This window comes from Xiphophorus couchianus, chromosome 4, assembly GCF_001444195.1.
Source record: "Xiphophorus couchianus chromosome 4, X_couchianus-1.0, whole genome shotgun sequence".
In the NCBI taxonomy this organism is placed as follows: Eukaryota; Metazoa; Chordata; class Actinopteri; order Cyprinodontiformes; family Poeciliidae; genus Xiphophorus; species Xiphophorus couchianus.
The window spans coordinates 16675015-16693526 of NC_040231.1; the positions used below are offsets into that span (position 1 = coordinate 16675015).

General features: G+C 37.9%; 2 protein-coding genes across 3 annotated transcripts in view; one reads left to right on the forward strand and one right to left on the reverse strand.

Annotated features, from left to right (window-relative positions):
* Positions 1-648: 648 nt before the first annotated feature.
* On the reverse strand, positions 649-13154 carry sltm (SAFB-like, transcription modulator). Its single transcript, XM_028013735.1, has 20 exons — positions 12990-13154; positions 12001-12088; positions 11839-11894; positions 10804-10831; positions 9069-9630; positions 8418-8461; positions 8232-8326; positions 7469-7618; positions 7270-7379; positions 7037-7176; positions 6866-6963; positions 6722-6778; positions 6481-6626; positions 6197-6377; positions 5358-5482; positions 4612-4782; positions 3387-3668; positions 3214-3307; positions 1839-1987; positions 649-1750 (listed from the first exon to the last, which is right to left on the reverse strand). Exons 1-20 carry the CDS (start codon positions 13122-13124, stop codon positions 1642-1644), a joined length of 2820 nt encoding a protein of 939 aa, XP_027869536.1. The 5' UTR covers positions 13125-13154; the 3' UTR covers positions 649-1641.
* Positions 13155-17730: 4576 nt separating this feature from the next.
* rnf111 (ring finger protein 111) overlaps positions 17731-18512 on the forward strand; it is a 33947-nt gene continuing 33165 nt past the window's right edge. For both annotated transcript variants that reach the window (XM_028014513.1, XM_028014515.1), the window contains exon 1: positions 17731-18219. The gene's annotated coding sequence lies outside the window, so the exon portion shown is untranslated. The remainder of the gene's footprint in view (positions 18220-18512) is intronic.

Consider the following 18512-nt stretch of genomic DNA (forward strand, 5'->3'; position numbering starts at 1 on the left):
AGAGATGCACCTAAATTTACCAGACTTTCAGTAAAGCAATTAAAGTAATTATTACAGTGAGAACATAATTACTGTCACCGGTGACAGAGTTGAAAAGCAGTTTGTAGTCCTGGTTTGTTGCCTAGACACATATATATATATATATATATATATATATATATATAAACAGGATTCAGTGATGGCAAATATATTATGGTTTTAACCAAACCAAGATGAATAAAATCTAACCTCAAGTGTACAAAAACTGTCATTACACAAAGTTAAAATCTTACAACTTTCTGTGCAAAAGGGGCATCCTTGCTGCTTCAATAACAACATTGGTGCTGCTAATTAATTTAAAACCTTCTCACTTAGTTTTGTCCAGTTTCTACTCTAGAGCATTAGAACATTATCGCCTGGTGGCAGAAAACCAGACAAGACAGTTGCATAATTTCCATCTGAGCAAATTCAACCTAAAGTAAAAGGTTGTGAAGAGCTAAAGACAACTGAATAATTGGTTTTATTTTATTAATAACTATGTGCAATTGGTTGTTTTATGTAAATAATTTCAAAAGCAGATTATTTTCATGTCATTATGTAAAGTTCAGGAACTAAAAGGTGCATTTACTCTTTTTTTTATAACCCTGATTACATACACAGAGCAGCACATTAACGGGTAAAAAGCCACTTCACTTATTTTGTTTTCTAATCAAGGTTTAATAACCAATAACATCCGGTGTGTGGTTAAGGTTACAAACATGACATCCAAAGTGGCGACTGGTGCAACTGAAAGGATAAAGCTTTGAAATGACAAAAGCAGTGAAATAACAGGAATCCCTCCACATGATGGCCTAGTCAAAGCAGTGCCCTCTTCACTTTAGTAGCAGCCTAGAGCTTTTTCAAGCTTCAGACTGATTTTTTATTGTGCCAAACCTTCCAGATTCAAACCTTCAATAGAGGAACTGTTCCGTTTACAGACAAGGTAAAAAATTTTAAAAAATTAAAAAAAACTCCATGAAGATGAAAACTGATACTCAAATTATATTTGTAAAATGTCCACAGTTGAATTATGAACAGAAACAGATTTCCTCTCGCCGTTTCTTAGCAACACCTGAACATGATTCAGTCCTCACTGAATCCAGTCCATCACAGATTTAACTTTACACAGCCTTATCCTGTTCAAGCAGATTAGTACATCTTTACAATAATTTGACACCTTCATTAAAGTACAACTTCCAAACAAAATAAAAAAAGTATAAATAAAAAAAAAAGAAAAAAAAAGAGGACCGTCATCCATTTCAATGAAACATCCAGATCCAGCAGTTATTTTGAGTTCTATAATACACTGAAATAAAACATTTCACAGGAAACAGAGCAACACTACGCTAATGAAAATATACAAACACTTGAGAGAAGTTCTATGTCATAACTGGAAAACTTGTTACAAAGACGCTGGGCTGTGCAGCAACTTCAGAAATATTAAAACGTGCACAGGGGTGTTTTGTGGTACCAGCAGAACTGAGGTCAACACTGTCCGTACAGATTAAAACAAGGGACTAAACCTCAAGGCTGCTAATGTTCCACCCAAAACAGTTACTTTAAAAATAAAGTGTTCAGGAAAATCTTCAAATATCCAACTCTTTAAAGCGTCTCTACTCGGTGTTAGAACGGCCGCGATGCTCCTTTGAAAGCCTTGAATCCGCCCACGGTGCCGCTGGAAATGGAGTTGTTGGTGATCTGTACGATCCGGCCCAGTCCTGACGAAGAGTGGCTGCAAAACGGACAACATATCCGTCACGACTGTGACAAAGACGTTTCTTTAGGACTTCGATCATCAGCACTGCGTCTAATCTGTTTACCTGGAGGAAGCCATCATGCCGCCGCGACCGTCTCCCATCCTGCGGTTGTCAGAAAACACCTGAGAGCCTGAGCCGCCGTGCCACTCCTTCCTCAGTCCTTGATCCCGACTGTGACGCTCCACCACAACCTGGCGCCCCGAGCTGAACGGCTGCAACCACAGACGAGTCAGGAGTCACTCAGTGTGCGACAGCAGGAGCAAAATCCAAAGACTTTTCACAATGCAAATTTAATCTTTTTATTTTAAGTCAGCTGAATTAATCATGATAGAGAATTTAGTCAATTCAAAGGGCATAATGAAAAATGCACATTTGGTATGTGGTGATTTTTCCACAACCAGGAAGCATTTATTAGAGTCGCAACAAGACTGGGCTTAAGATCTGTCACAATAACTAATTTTGCTGGATGATAAATTGTCCCAAAGATTATTGCGATAAACAAGGATGTTAATGTTTTGAGACCATTTTTAAGAAGTAGCATAATGCAAGTTCACCCTCTTAAAAACAAATTTTGATTTCTAATAAACATTTAAACACTGGATCTGGAAGACATTTTAAATATTAAAAATAAATAAGACAGAACTAAATAAAAATAATTATGAAGTCTCTGTAAACAAAATTGGGTTTAGTTGAGATCAAAGCACCAGACTGAAGAAACAGAGAAAAATGATAATTATGCAAAAAGAAATCAAACTTGTTTTAATTTGTCATGCGATTAATCTATTGCGACAGGCCCATCTAGACTAGATTTCAGTTCAACTACTTAAATAAAACAGTCTAAGAAATGTGTTTAATTTTCTTTATTGTTTAAACCAGATTTAGGTTGGAAGTACTTTTTTTAACATGTTTGTTTTAAAAAAATATTTGAGAGGCCTAGTCAAAGTCCTGGCTTTAATCTGATAGTGAATCAGATGAAGGAGCTAAAGATTAGGGTGATGGCAAGCAGCTCCTCCAACCTCAAGCTCATAAAAATACCAGTGGAAATATGACAAAGCTGCTAAGCAGTTACAAAGAGCAATCTAACAAGCGATTAATCTTTCCCAGACACAAACTTCTTAGCTAAATGAAAATTGAAAGATTCAAAATCTGTAACTGTTTGCTTCCACTTCCACAGACATACAGAATTTAAATTATGTGTTCATATTGAATAGGATAAGCTCATATTTAGTCCAACTAACTTTAAATTAAATTCACAGTGTTCAAATTTTAAATTTCCTTCAGTCTCATCTACATCAACATGAATCATTTCTATTTTTTAGGTTTTATTGTACTGTTTATACAGATACAGGCTCACTTCATTAACCAAAGAATATGTTTCTATTAAAATATTTAGTGTTTTAATAATAAAAAAAGAACTGAACTGTCTTTAGAAACTCACCTGCTCATTCATCCCCATGGGTTGACCTCTGTTATTAAAGCCGCTTCTCCCAGCGTCTCTGCCAGGACGATCGTCACGCATACGCATCGGCCCTCTGCACGAAGCACAGGTTTTATGAGGCGCAGCTTCCAAAAGCTGCTGAATGAACTGCAGCTTCATTAACAGCTTCTCACCTCATGTCCCCCTTGCTGGAATTCATTCCTCCCTCATTCTTCCATCCTGCGGCGCCGTCCCTCGGCGGGCGGTTGTGCGACATGGCAGGGATCGGAGGTCTTGCTCCCAGGGGCGGCGGGCGCCGCTCGTCCCTGTCCCTCCGGTCTGTGTCCCCACGTGGGGGAGGCTCGGGTCTGTGGACGGCGTCGTAGTTCTTGGGGTATCTATCGAAGCCAGAACCCTCTCTGTGAGGAGCTGGCCGACTCTTCTTTGCCTCTGGTTCGCCCTCGAATCTATTACGTCTTGGAAAAGAAATGGCAATATTGGATTCATCAGAAACTAACAAGCAAAAAACAAAGCAGGAAGAGGCGCCAATTTACCCTTTGGTTGGAGAGCAACATTAAAAGTGACGTAATGTGCTTCCTTGAATTGGTAAAAATTCGACGATGGGTTTTCACAAAACATGTTTGTTGCACCTTTTGCACAGAATAATTCTTGGACAAAGAGAATCTAGTCTGCTCAATTTGCCAATTTGGAGCCTCTTTTCACTTTAAATCCAAATAAGCTTCTGCTGGCCACGCCCCCATTTCAGCGTTTGAACTTGGATATGAATATGGCTGCAAACAAATCTTTGAAAAGCAGAAGTGGAGCCTCCTGCACAAGTACAGCAAGTGGTTTCTGGATGTTATGTCAACAACAAAACACTTGTCTTTTCCAGCAGCCATTGTACAGCAGTAAAACCAGCAGTAAGACCAAACCTGCTGGAAGTCCTGAGGTTGCTAGGTAACGGTGCAGTGCTGTCAAATGTAGCACTTTGGGATTTTTTTTTTAGGGTCCAAACTAATTCCATTAACTACAATAAGTCAAATAACGGAGTGCTTCTGTTGAACTTTAAACATTACATTTAGCAGAAACTTTTACTGACATATACTTAAAGAGCTGATGAGGAGGGATCATCAGGAATAGATACAAGAATATGATCAGCTTGATATACACTTCTTAGCCAGAAAAGCCTTTAGTTTAACCATTCAAAAATAGTAAATGTTAATATTTAGTGTTTCAGGTCATTTAGTCCACGTACAGTTACTTTTGCATGTTGACTGGAGATTTTGTTTGAAGGAATATGAACTTTCAACAGCACATGCACAGATTTGCTCATTATGGAAACAATTCCTCAGACCCATAACCATATGGGACTGAGAACAAAGTTACAGTTCTACTCCAAAAACTACTGGAGTCACATACCTGTCAAACGTGTTGGGCTGCTGGCCAGCGTCTGGAAAACGGCCCCTCTCCCGAGGATTTGTGTTGGGGAAGCGGTTCTGCTGCCGGTTGTAATTGGAGCCCTGGTTCAGACGGACCTCCGACTCGGGATGCATTTTTTTGTTGCCATTCCAGTAGGGATCGTCCCGCCGACTGAAACAGGAAGCACAGATCAATCCTACATGACAGATATGTGAACTCAAGGAATGATAAGAGTTAAATCCATGAAGAAATTATGAATGATCTGGAAAAGTACTAGTAGCTACTTACAGGATTACAAAATATTAAAAATAAAATCTCATGAATAGCATGACACTTTATACAGTTTATAAATTTAGTAATCACGCAGTATAGCAGTCCTCTAATATGGCGATTATATAGGTTAATGTCACAATAACTACATAAAAAAGGTGCGACAAATTTATAAAGGAATGAAAGGAATTTATTAATGCAAAGCGTTTTGCAAGCCTTTTAATGAGGCTGAAATATAAACACTGGAAGTTATTCTTTTAATGTCTGTTCAGGTTTTCTAATGTGTTTACAATAACCTTTTTTTTGTTAATGGACAATTCTGCTCAGTTGTAATCCAACTTTGATTAGCAACATCTCGCCTTTCCTGGTTTTCATACCATCAGAGATCTGACTTGGATTTTCTCAAATCTCATGCATAAAACTCAGTTCAAAACTCCAAACAAATTAAAAACGAGGGTGAACAAAACGATAAATACCCGTGTTCCACCTCACGTCCTCTCTTCAGATTATTTCTCTTCTCTTGCTCAAAGCGGAGCTGCTCCTGCTGCCGCCGAAGCTCCTCTCGTTCACGCGCCATGCGCTCGGCTTCTTTACGGCGCTCCTTTAAAATAAAAAATTAATTTGTTTGGATTTGACTCAAATGCCAACATGAACACTGTCTTCTGTTTTGAACTAATGCAAGTTCAAAAATGCCACTTCTTGATCCTGATAGTTTGTTCATTGCAATAATGGCACCGACAGCTTGATGGAAGATGAGCACTCAGCTGTGTCCAGAAAAATTTGTATTAAAGCATTATTTACCTTCATTCTCTTATGTTAGTCGTGTATTTAGCAAAGTGAGCTTCCTCTACATTTGTATCCTGTGTGCTTAAAACTGTGCAAGTTCCATCAACTTCCATCTAGGAAGGAAAGAATGATTTTTATGGTTTGTTCAAAAGTTTCTCAGTGTTTAGGAATGTTTTTCTTTAAGAGGAAGCTAAAAAGTTGTTCGACATAAAATTTTAAAATGTTGAATCCCCTGCATGAATATCTGCTCATTTCTAATGTGTCAGGTTTTTGAGTGAACTACAGAGGAAGATATGAGGCACTGCACGCAGTTCAACAGCAGTAAATACGTTGAAAAGAAAAAGAGCCAAAGTGAAATGGTGTGTCCAATACGTTTCAGCATCAGCTAAATCTCAACCACTCAGTGTGAAACCCCATTGTTCCTTCAATCTATTGTTAAACCCGCTGCACAGTGTTTTCCTGTACCCAGTTTGAGCCATGAAGCTCAAACTGGGTACAAACTGGGCGAATTGGTTCACGCTCCTTTTACCTGCTCGATGCGAATCCTCTCCCTCTCAAGCCTTTCCCTCTCCAGCCGCTCGCGTTCCAGTTTCTGTCTCTCCATTTCCAGTCTCTGGCGCTCCCGGAGCAGAATCTCCCGTTCTTCTCGCTCACGCATCAGACGGACTCGCTCGCGTTCCCGCCGTTCTTGCTCTGCAATTTCACGCCGCCTGCACAGTAGGAAAAGTACATTTTAATCTCAGTATTCAAGTTTTTTTTTATTAAAGATATTTTATTTGTTATAAATGCGAGTCATTCAATGCTTGAAGATACCTGCGCAGCTCTGCAGCTCTGTGGAAGCGCTCCATTTGCTCACGCATCCGCTGCTCTTTCTGCTCCTTGAACTTGTCAAAAGGCAGAATGACCATTTCTCCCCCTTTGTTGTGAAAGGATTGCCGCTTCTCCCTCAGCAATTGTACCTGAGAAAAGAATTATTTAAATGTAAAGATTCAACCTTGGGAAAAAGAAGCTTGTTAAATGTAATTTTTAGTGTTTAGGAAGAGTAAGTTTTAACCTCTTCAGGGGGAATCAGCCACTTGGGACGCCTGTCAAAGTTGGGGTTCATAAATGGCTGAAAAAAAAACAGCAAAACCATTTTCACTTAATGTCCTCTTTATAAAGATAATACAAAACATTAAAAACCAAAATCAAACCTTACTTTGTTAAAATATCTTCCAGTTCTAAAAGGTCTTTTTTCAAAGCCACCGTCTCCTTTAGGTTCATCTTCATCTGTCGACTTCCCAGGGCTCTTGGTTTCTGGAAGAAAACGAGTAATTAGCCAAAGCAGAGACTTGATGATAAACTAAAATCCTCTCTACTGAAAACTTACGGCCACGCTTTCTGTCGTCTCTCTTTGAAGACTCTTGATCGGAGCTCGATGAGCCACTTTTTGAATCCTGTTTCTTGGATGAATCCTTGTCTGACAGCTTATCAGATTTCTTTTCTTCTTTTTTGTAAGTTAGCTGTGCTCTAAATGGTCATTGAAATTGAAAAAAGGATCAATTAAATGTTAATGCAGGAGTAAAAATCATTAAAAAAGATAATCTCAAACTGATCACTCACTTGTTTGCCAGTTTAGTTCCAGTGAAAGTGTTCTTGTTGGATTTGCTGGATCCTGCTTTGTCCTCCACTTCTTTCTTTGAGGGCTCCTTTTTGAATGGATCATTTTTAGCCTTTTAAAGATAAAGAAAAAAGTTGAAAGTATGGATAAGATTTAACAAGGAAGCATTTGAGGAGTTTAAATGTTTCCTGCCTCGCCTACCCTTTCAACATAAATCTGCTGTCCATGGAGCTCTGTGCAGTCAAGATGGGAGATGCAGCGCGTCACTTCGGCACCGGAAGACATCGTCACCAAGCCGTAACATTTTGAACCAGGACTGCGAGCGTTTGTAACGACCTTAGCACTCAGAACCTGTTGAAAACATTTTTTAGGAGCCTTTAGAGAACATTTCCGCATTTCTTTCTTAAAGCGTTTTACTCTGGTCAACTGGGTTGTTTAAAATCTGCTGGCATTTCAAACAGTCCCAGAATACCACACCGGGGACTAAAGTGATTAATCGGTTATTGAAATAATCGTCTAATTTGGTAATCTGTTAATAGTTAACTGGAGTATGCCTACTCAAAAAAATGCCATTTGTTGAAAAAACAAACAAAAAAATAATAAGAATTGAGCAAAAATTGAACGGAATAAATGTACATTTTGCACTTAAGATAAAGAAACCTCTATCTTAAAGTACGTTTTACTTAAAACACCTTAAGTGGCAAGTTTTAGCTTCACCTGGTTCAAATTCACTAAAGGAATGTTGTGGTATTGCATTTTAGGCAATAAAATGATTCTTATTTTAAAAAGTAATACAAATATTCATTTATTTGCATATTTTAATATTTTTCTAACCTTGTATAAAAGGTTTAAGTGGTTAAATGTAAAATCTGCACAATGTGCCCATTTTTTAAATACAATTAATCATCAAAATAAATCAAATAATTGATTACTAAAATAATTGTTAGTTGCAGCCTCATCTTACCTTCCCATATTTGCCAAACAGGTTCTTTAAATCAGCTGCTTTGGTGTTTGAAGAAAGGCCGCTCACCCACACGTTACGAGAGGAGCTGCTCACACCTGTAGATAGAGATTTTTTAAAACACATTTGTTAGTATTAATTGCAAGACTAATGCCAAAAAGTTGGATGTTGAATATTTAAGTGCCGTACCCTTTTCATCCTTTGCTGCTTTTCCATCTCTGTCTCTTGAAGAGCTAGAACATGAATGTTACAAAACCAAACAGGAAATGAGTGAAGGCAAATAAAGCCATGACAAGGGGAAAAAAAACATCCATCTAGTGGATTAAACAGCATCTTTTCAACGGTTGAAGAAAGGGAAAAAAAAAAAATCCTTTAGGCAAGACGTGGATCTGAGCCATTGTCTGAAAAGCTTCATGGTTTTTCCAGTGGCGTGATGGGTCAGGTGGTTAGCCAATTTTTAATCCCTGGGTCAATGAAATCTTCAGTGGTCTGGTCAACGTCAGCAAATCATTGGACCAAAAAAAAAAAGTTTTTTAAATCATCATGGAGGCTAATGCCGTTTTTACACTGCCTTGTGTAAAAACTGCAAAAGATTTTTAAAACTTCTCAAAAGGTCAAAGTAACAAAATAAGAGTTGTTTTCTTGTCTCCGGGTTAATTAGATATACGTTAACCAACTTCAGAGAAATAACGCAAAGCAGCAAACTGCAGGGTAAGGTACATCAGTGAATACTTCCCTTATGGCAAAAAATAAAAATCATCTGGAGGCTACCCACAATGCTGCGCTCTTAGTGAGGTGGACTTGGTAGAAGAATCAAAGAACTGACATAGAAAGACAAACCTCTTTGCTTGACCTGAGGCCCCTGTGGCAGACGGGCCTTTCTTCCCAGAATCCTTTTCTTTATCTTCGGTTTCAGCCTTCATCATGGCGTCTTTCTTCGTGGGCTCGTCATCGTCTTTCGTACCATCTTCCTCCATGTCTTCATCCTTCATGTCATCATCTTGGCCCGTCTCGGCACAAGTCTCAGTGCCCTTCTCTGCATCTGGAAGTTTCACATGTTTACCTGTTTCCAGGAGGTCGTCGCCATCAACATCCAGGGTGATGGCGTCTTCGTTTTGGATTGAGACGGATAGGTGATCGTCCTCCGCTTCTCTAGAGGAGCTCAAGGTTTCAGCATCCCTCTCGGCTTCTTCTGTCTCTGCCTCGGCCTCTGGTTCCGGTTCTGGGTCTGCATCTGCATCCTCATCCACCTCTGCATCTGCATCTACCTCTGGGTCGGGCTCTGAGTCAGCGTCAGCCGCCATGGTTTCAGACTCGGGCTCAGGCTCAGAGTGAGCGAGGCTGTCCTCACACGGTGGAGGCTTTGAATTTTCGCGACTACCATCATCGGTATCAGTTATATCTGAGGGATTTAACAAGGATAAACATGGCAAACAGACATCTTAACATTGACATGTCGCATGTTACTTGACCTACAAAAGTAGAATATAAAGCACATTCAGCGTTAATGGTCATCGAGGGCGCGGATACCACAGGAAGACAACACACACAATCTTCACTGAAAACATGGGATAAGTTGAGGCTCGTTTCTTGGCACAACTTCAACTGCAGTCATCTTTCGCAGTGGAGGTGTAGCTGTTCACCAGGTGAAAACAATTATATCAAGTCCATATATGGAGTTAGGACATCTCTTATTTTTTCCTCCAATAGAGTTCAGTCTGTAAAAGCTCATGGAGGGTTTAAGTGCTCTTCCAATATTTCTTCAGTTGTGAAGGAAAGTGTCCCATCAACAAAAATGCTTTATTATCAAGGGAAGCTTGCAGCAAGGTGTCCAGTCACCAGTCCACAAAAAGCCTGTCCTTTTAGTGGAGCAGTCCATAAATTCCAGTCTCAGTTAAAAATGAATGTGGTCCGGGGTCTCTTCCTGTACGCAGCAAAGTGGGACGTCTGTCCGCTGGATAGAAAACGTCCTCCATGCGGTGCTGCCTTTAGACACAAGGCCTTGGCATCATTATAAGGGGTTTCAATGAACGCAGCAGTCCTCGACTTTAACTGATCCAAGCTCATTCATTCAATTCCAGTTTCCCCTGTAAAATGGTGCCTCACTCCAGTGGACAAAACGCAGATTCATTCACATGTTTTACCAGTACATTTATTACAGGTCTATCCAATCATGTCAGTCACTGCTAGAAGCGTTGTGATCTTGAAATGGCTTGCTTTCTCATCTGATGGGACATAAAAATGTCCTCACGAAATGTCGATCTTCATAAAACGTTGGGACTCCAGAGACAACTGAACTTTTTATCGCAGCAGCAAATAATCAACTGGATGCATAAAGATTAAAGCGACCCAGACCTGAGGATACACTGCATCTCCAAAAAGGTAAGGAGACCATACAATTGGTTCTTCAAAGTTATCTAAAATAGCCCATCACTACTCTATAGAGCGCAGCACTAGCAAACACATTTAACACTATCTGATGAAACTTAGCAAGAGGTTTTATCATCACAGTTTGCAGCTAAAAAAAAGAAAAGAAATTAAATTAACATGAAAAGTTAATTGGCAGCATACATACCCTTTTCTGATTCATACTCTTCAACTTCCTAAAAAAAAAAAAAACAAGAATTGTAAGAGTTGAGACCATTTTCCCCCCACATATAAACATCATCTCTATTCTATTATGGTATTTCTGTCACATCAGCATTAAGAAAAAAATCTGAAAAAAGCTTGCTATTTGTTATAGTCATCTGAATAAAAAAGGTTCTGAAGAAATACCATCAATTTTCAGCACACATTATCTCTGCAGTTTATTTGGCATCATGTCAGCTGGGACAGTCAAGATTACAAATGGGCTGCTGTATTTACACGCTTCATTTTTTCTCTCTCAGCCAGCAGAGTGATTGCAGGAAAGAAGGGGAGCGAATCAAACTGAATTTGGGGAGTCAGGGAGTTTTCTCTTCGGCCTACACAAAGGCAGGAATACAGCGCAGTACACCACAGCCACGTCAAACAAAATGTTTTTGCAAAGTATGGGTGCTGTTCATTTTGACCTTTCATTTCATAATTTAGCAGTTCTGGTCTAACGGACCTGGCTGTTACAAAATGTTTAGCACCACCGATGCATCCTTTCCTGTCTGCCTTGGGGACATTTTGTATGAACTTTAAAAGCTGATGATTAAATTGCAATCATCTCTAATCTTTCTCAGCTGGCGGGTCACGGTGTTCTTGTCCAGGTCTAAAACAAATGTCAAGGGAACAAAAACAAAAAAAGAAAAAACACAACAAAAAACATAGAAATAAATGGAGTCTTATCTATTCAGTCTCCTTGCAGAAAGGAGCTGATATTGTCCTGCAATCCAACTTCAACTCATTGTTTTACATGTGTTAATTAGGAGTGGTGAAACGCAGGTACCACACAGGCTGTATCAGATATTACTTCCCTTTTTAAACAAAGGGGTGCCCAAGTTACGTCGCCAAGCAACAGAGAGTCAGCTGGTGGCACCATTATGTGACTACAAGCTGAAACTGAGGACGTAAGTCATTGCCTTTTACAATGGTTATTGATTGCCCTTATTATATCATCATTGTGATTAATTCATGCTACACTCACCTTGGAAGACACGTCTTCTTCCACGGTATTTTCCAAATCAGAATCTGATTTCTTCCCTGAAACATCAAGTACATATACGTACTATGGAGTCAATATATGAAACTTAATAAGCACCATTCACACTCTCTTGAAACAATAAAATAATGAGTTGACCAGCATTACCTCTGGATTTTCCACTTAATCTCGACAATGAATCAGTCGACTCAGGAGTCGGAATGTACTCTGGGTCGCCGCCTTCATCTTCAATAGCCTTAAAAAGATATTTTTACAGATTTAAAAAAAATCCATCCATCAACTTACTTCTTACAAATGCGAGATTATTAAAAACACAATCCAAAATCTTGGTATATTTTACACCCAAGAGGGTGGGCACAAATGTGAGAAATTAACCACAAATCCATACACTGCTCATCTATACCATCGTCTGTGCAAAAGGCAGAGTAAACACTGGATCTGTTACTAGTCCTTCACAAGGCAACAAAGACTAACTAGCCAAAAAAAAGACACTGGATGGCAATTTAGAGAAACCAGTTAAACTATTAAGAATCTATATATTTATTTTTGACTCTAGATCTAGGAGAAAGTCGGAGTATCCGAAGTGACTCCACAAATGCAGGGAGAGGGCATGCAAACTCCATCCCGAAGGACTTCAGGTCGGGATTTGGATCCAGAACACGCGAGGCTGTATTTCAGCAGCTGAGGCTAATCATGTGTAATTTGCAGCACCCGTTCATTCCCCTTTCATTTCAAATAAAATATGCAGAGGGTTTTTTTGGGGGAGGGGTTTCAAAGTACGATTAGTATTTTTCTCAAACGTAGATTTTCCGTTTGGCACCAATTTAGGGCTAGTTTTCAATTTCCACTTTTAGGGTTACAACAACTCAAGGCGATAGCCGTTGACGATTGAACCGAACATATTTACTATTTACCTATTAATTTACCAAACAAGACTGCGCATACGTTCACATATGGGAAATACAAGAACCGAGACCCAAAGTTTAAACCGTATGAGTGGCCATTTATCGATCTGGACAAAAAAAGAGCGGCTGGAAAGACCGTCACAACATTAGCTAGGATTAGCACTAGCCTCTCTGCATCGCACACAGAACTCATTCAACCGTCCTGCTAAAACAACGAATTCGTTCACTTACTTGCTTAAGCCTTGAAAGCAAAACACTTTTTACGCCAAACGTGTCCAATCCCCTTCTTTTGAGCTCGGATTTAAGATCGACAACCCTTAATTCGGATATTTTCTTTGAATCCGTTGAAATGGCACCCGACGCCATTTTACCTCCAGATTAGCGAGACGGTTTCTTCCTCGTGGTCTTTGATCAAATGCCACAGCGCCGCCTACTGTCAGTGCACCGACTGAGCTACTGTAATATATTCGAGAAAAATGACTTTTCTTCATAAGAACAAAGTAACACTGCTTTACTGTATTGTTTGGCAGTTTAACATACAAATAAGCAGTTATTCAGGACTTTAAAAACACAAACGCATGAGAACACAATTAAATGATCATTAGATCACCAACACAAACAGTGGGAGGAAATACTGTATATTCATATATTATAAAGCTGCTCAGCAAACCCATGACTTTTTTGTTTGACTTTAGTGCTAAAAGTGCTTGAAATATAAAGCGAGACCTTAAAAAGTAGATTAAATCACACTGGGATTTATGTGTATTAAACTCCACATAAACAGGCTCCAGATAAGATGTGAACAGCGAATATTGGCGCTTTGTGGTGAACATACTGTATGTACATCATTGTGCTAGGATTATAATCAACCCTCACATTACATGTACTAGACATATATTTATTTCTGGATATCTTCTATTTTAAAAAGCTATTTCATGAATATAATTTGTAAAGATGACTTTAACTAATTAAGCATTCCCTTTTTTCTCAGGTATATTTTCTGGATAACAATGTAACTCCTTCAGACTTCCACACTCTTTGAATGTACGGACGCTTAACACTTAACCTCATAGTGAGACAGTATTGTTTATCTTAAGCTGTAGCACCTGAGTCTTTATTTTTTACATTTTACCTGAGTATTGTTGTGTAATAAAGGATGAAATGTAGAGTTACTTTATTCATCTAACAGTAAAACCTTCTCATTATTACATTTTATCATGTTTTTTGTCAATAGTGGAACCCAAAATGAAAAGCAGAAGTCAATATATTGTATATATATATTAATATATTGTTAAAAATATATTGTTAAAAATTGTACAGCAAAGATACATTCACAAAACATATACTTTAAAATGGGATAGACATATTACAATGATAAAACTTAAATCCATGATGTGATTCTTTAGTGTGAATCAGTTTAGCAATTAAAAATCTAATTATTTAAATGCAAACATTAGTGTTACAATGTCTACATGTTAAAGGGGGAGCTGTTATTTACGTGTTATTTACATCTCGATGCACCCAATAAGTTTTAGTTAGCACAATGTTAGTATGTATAATTCCAGTAATTGAAAAGGATGGCTAGATATGGTGAAGTACAAATGAGGTTTTATTTTATTTTTTTGTTATTATGATTTTACCTAACAGTAGCAGATTTCAAGGAAACTTATTGCATTCGCTTCATTCAAATGTATTTTAATAAAATATAATAATAATAAACTAATATGTTTATAGAAAAAACACTGTTTGCTCTGATGTGAACAGACATCAAAAGACTGGACCCTGAAAATGACATTATTTATATTTCCACGGTGGATGTTAAAGAACATTACATTTACTTAACTGAAAAACAACTCTTGAAAAAATATAGACCGTAACGGATTCTGTGTTGGCATCAGTCATATTCTCTGTTGTGCTTCGTTGAAGCAGGAGATTATCAACAGCTCAGAGGAAACAACAAGATAAGCTGATCAGGAAGGCCAGCTCTGTCCACTTGACCCAGTGCCAGTGGTGGGGAAACAGGAGAACTGCAGCCAGACTGACATTTCTGCTGGACAATGTTTCTCCCCCATACATGACATTGTAACAGCCCTGGAGAGCTCCTTTAGTGAAGCTTATACAAGCGGATGCATCCAAAATGCACAGAGGTCTGTTATAAGGAGCACTGCTCCAACCCTAATAAACAAGTTAAAACAGATCCTATTAATTTTGTTTTTTAAATTTATTTGAAGAAGCACATTTAGTGGGCAAAGATGTACACATTTGCTGTGCTCCTGTACACATTATGCAACATCAATCTATGTACTCTAGGAGGCAATGTACACCATGTAATTTACCTACAGGGTTCAGGATATATCTTTCCTTTTACTGCAAAAATTTTGTGTTTTCAAATGTGTGGAGCTTAGTTTGTTTAATTTTCCTTTTCACTTTGATAGTTTCTCTATTGGTGGACAAAATTTAGTCCCAATTTAGGCATCATGAATCCTAAAGGATTCTCTCAAGGTATTTGGCTTAGATATCAGCATCTGTTACAGTGGAAAGCTGTGAATTTGCCCTTTTTAGATCACATTTTAAATGTTACTAGAGTTTTGTAAAGAACCATTATCATTTGTGGTATTTTTTTTTGTTATATATTAACAATGAGATATTAGTAATAACTACTATCCCAATGCATAATTTTAAATTACTAATGTGGCTCTTTTTGCAGGTCGTTCTTCTACGGAAGAGGATTAGGGCCACTGAAAAAAAAAAAATTATGGCCCAGAAAAAAAAAAAATCTCTGAATTCTACGGAAGAGGATTAGGGCCACTGAAAAAAAAAAAATTATGGCCCAGAAAAAAAAAAAATCTCTGAATTCTACGGAAGAGGATTAGGGCCACTGAAAAAAAAAAAATTATGGCCCAGAAAAAAAAAAAATCTCTGAATTCTACGGAAGAGGATTAGGGCCACTGAAAAAAAAAAATTATGGCCCAGAAAAAAAAAAAATCTCTGAATTTTCATGTAAAAAAAAAAAAAAGAAAAATTTCAGTGTCCCGAAAAAAAAAAAAAAAATTTCAGTGTCCCGAAAAAAAAAAAAAAAAAAAATTTCAGTGTCCCAAAAAAAAAAAAAAAAAAAAATTTCAGTGTCCCAAAAAAAAAAAAAAAAAATTTCAGTGTCCCAAAAAAAAAAAAAAAAAAAAATTCAGGGGGCTCCGTAACTTTCAGTGCGCATAAAGATAATTTAAAAAGTGTTGCTGTTTATCTCGATCATGCCATTTGATAGTTTTTGCAATGTCTGATAGGTGCCCTCTAAACAGGACTTCCTGCACTGCATTTAATTAAAGACATATTGTGTGCAAGCAAACATAACATTTTCGACATCATTCTGCTAGAACATGAAAGTTTATTGCTGTCATAATTTTATTGTAGAGTTCTGATTTGACCTGACATTAGTCTTCAAGCTGTTACTGTGCTGATAAAAGTAAAACATACAGTTTTGTTGACATGTTTTCATTTCCCAATCCATAGTTTGTTTTGCTTTCACACTGTCATTTGAAGAAACAACGCTGATGCAAAGTTAATTATTGTTCTATGATAATCAGTTATGTACCAAATATCAATCCTTTTAAATGGGTATGCATTATGATTAATGAAAAATATAATTTTTTTTCAAACACAATGCTGTTCTGTTAAACTAAAGATATTGACAATGTATGGTTGAGATGTGAACAAAATGGCAGTACAGCAAGAATTACGTCATAAATTGAACACATGAAAACCAGTTCTTTGTGAAATACAAATGAACTTCATTGTTTTGTTTACCAAGAGTTTGCATAGTAGAGTTGATACCAGATATTTATGAGCAGTTGATTAATGTAAAAAAATATATATAATAAAAAAATAAATAATAATAAAAAAAGTCATGTGCAATTTTTTTCTCACCGTCTGACGTTATAAGACAAAACTTTTCCTACTTTTTAAGGTTTTATTTGCTCTTCCTTTGAGAATGATCAGACAGGAAAGCCAGTAATGAAGCTACACAGCACAGGTCATCAGTCCGGGGCTTGAACCTGTGATGTCCACATTCAGGACTGAGGCCTCCATACATGGGTTGTGCTTTTCCACCGCACCACCCCAACGTTTCTTGTTCTAAGTTAGTTAGAATTAGCAAAATTGTATTTTCTAAATTCCAAAAAACATGAGAACATTTTTAGAGCGCTTTTTTGACTTCCTTCAAATGCAACAGTTTATATATTTTTAGTAATTATCAGGGATAACTGTCTTTTAATGCATTTAGACTATAGCTTTTAGACCTGCTCAAATGGAAAATGAGCTTAATCAACATATTGAAAACCATACCAGGAAAGTATTGGGTAAAGTAACATTTTATTAGCAAAAAGTCAGAATTGTGGTTTCTGAATTTTTTCTTTTTTTTTTCTTTTTTCTGGGACACAGAATTTTTTTTTTTTTTTTTTTTTCGGGACACTGAAATTTTTTTTTTTTTTTTCGGGACACTGAAATTTTTCTTTTTTTTTTTTTTACATGAAAATTCAGAGATTTTTTTTTTTTCTGGGCCATAATTTTTTTTTTTCAGTGGCCCTAATCCTCTTCCGTATCTTCCGTATTCTTCAGTTTACATAGCTCATTTCAGAATAATAAAAAATTTAACTGTTAATTTATATGAAAATGATTTGCGCAAATGTCCTCTTTTTGAGTCCCATCTTTGTACACTAGAGGGCGCACCAGTATTTGGAATGGAGATGGACGAGTCCATAACAGAGTAGCAGCTTAATATTCAGGATTCTGCATTAATCAGCAGTAAAACGCATATGACTGTCCTTTCTTAGGTTTTCATGTGCTTTCTCTTAGTACAAATGGCACAAAAAGTGATGCTTTATCAAGAAATGATTTCTGGAAGGGAGCTTGTAGTCTGGGTTCGCAAAGTGGATGCTGAATCTGGCGCCTCCTTGTGGCATTCCGGAGAATCACCGCGTTGTAGCCGTAGCCAGCCAACAAACGACCTGCTGGGTAAACAACAGTAGATGCCTCGGAAGGCAGGAATGGGAACTTCGTACAGGGCAAATAGTGAGACTTTTCTGTCTTGTTAAACGGGATCAAAAATATATAGCTCCTCTCCAGCCTTCTGAAGGTCGGTTGGATGCCGCGGCGAACCAAAATGGCTGAATATATTCGAGTATTTAAGAAGTAAAGTGGAGCTAGCCTTAGCTTAGCTCGCCGCTACGGAGGGCCCGCTGCCGTCGATTTTGTCTCTCTGCTCTGCTCGGGACTGTTGTCAGTTTCACAATCCCTGCTACAACCTCCCTCCGGTCGCGATCTCATCGTAGGCCCGTCCGGTTGCAGCTCGGGTTATCATCCAGATAAGTGTCCATTTTAAACGCTCGACTCCTATTTTCTTTAGGATTTAACCTCTCATGTCACGAAAAGGACAGTGACACATTTTAAAATCAGGACTTAGACCCAGGTACGTGTTGTCTTTGTTGTCTTCTGTCTGGAGTATTTTGCCAAGCTACATAGCTAGCTGTCTACTATGATTTCTGATCTTTATAGACACGTTTTTGTCATTGATAATGTTCAGATTGTAAGGTTTAAGTGTTAACTCGGCCCTGGCTTCTGTCACTTTAACAGCCTTAATGGGACACACACAAGCGGGTTGTAGATGGGTTTATTTTATTCTAATTAAAAAGCGTTGTAGAAACTGTCCTCAGTTTGTAACTCGGTGTTGTCAACTCAGTTTATTTCACCTAGCTGTGTTTC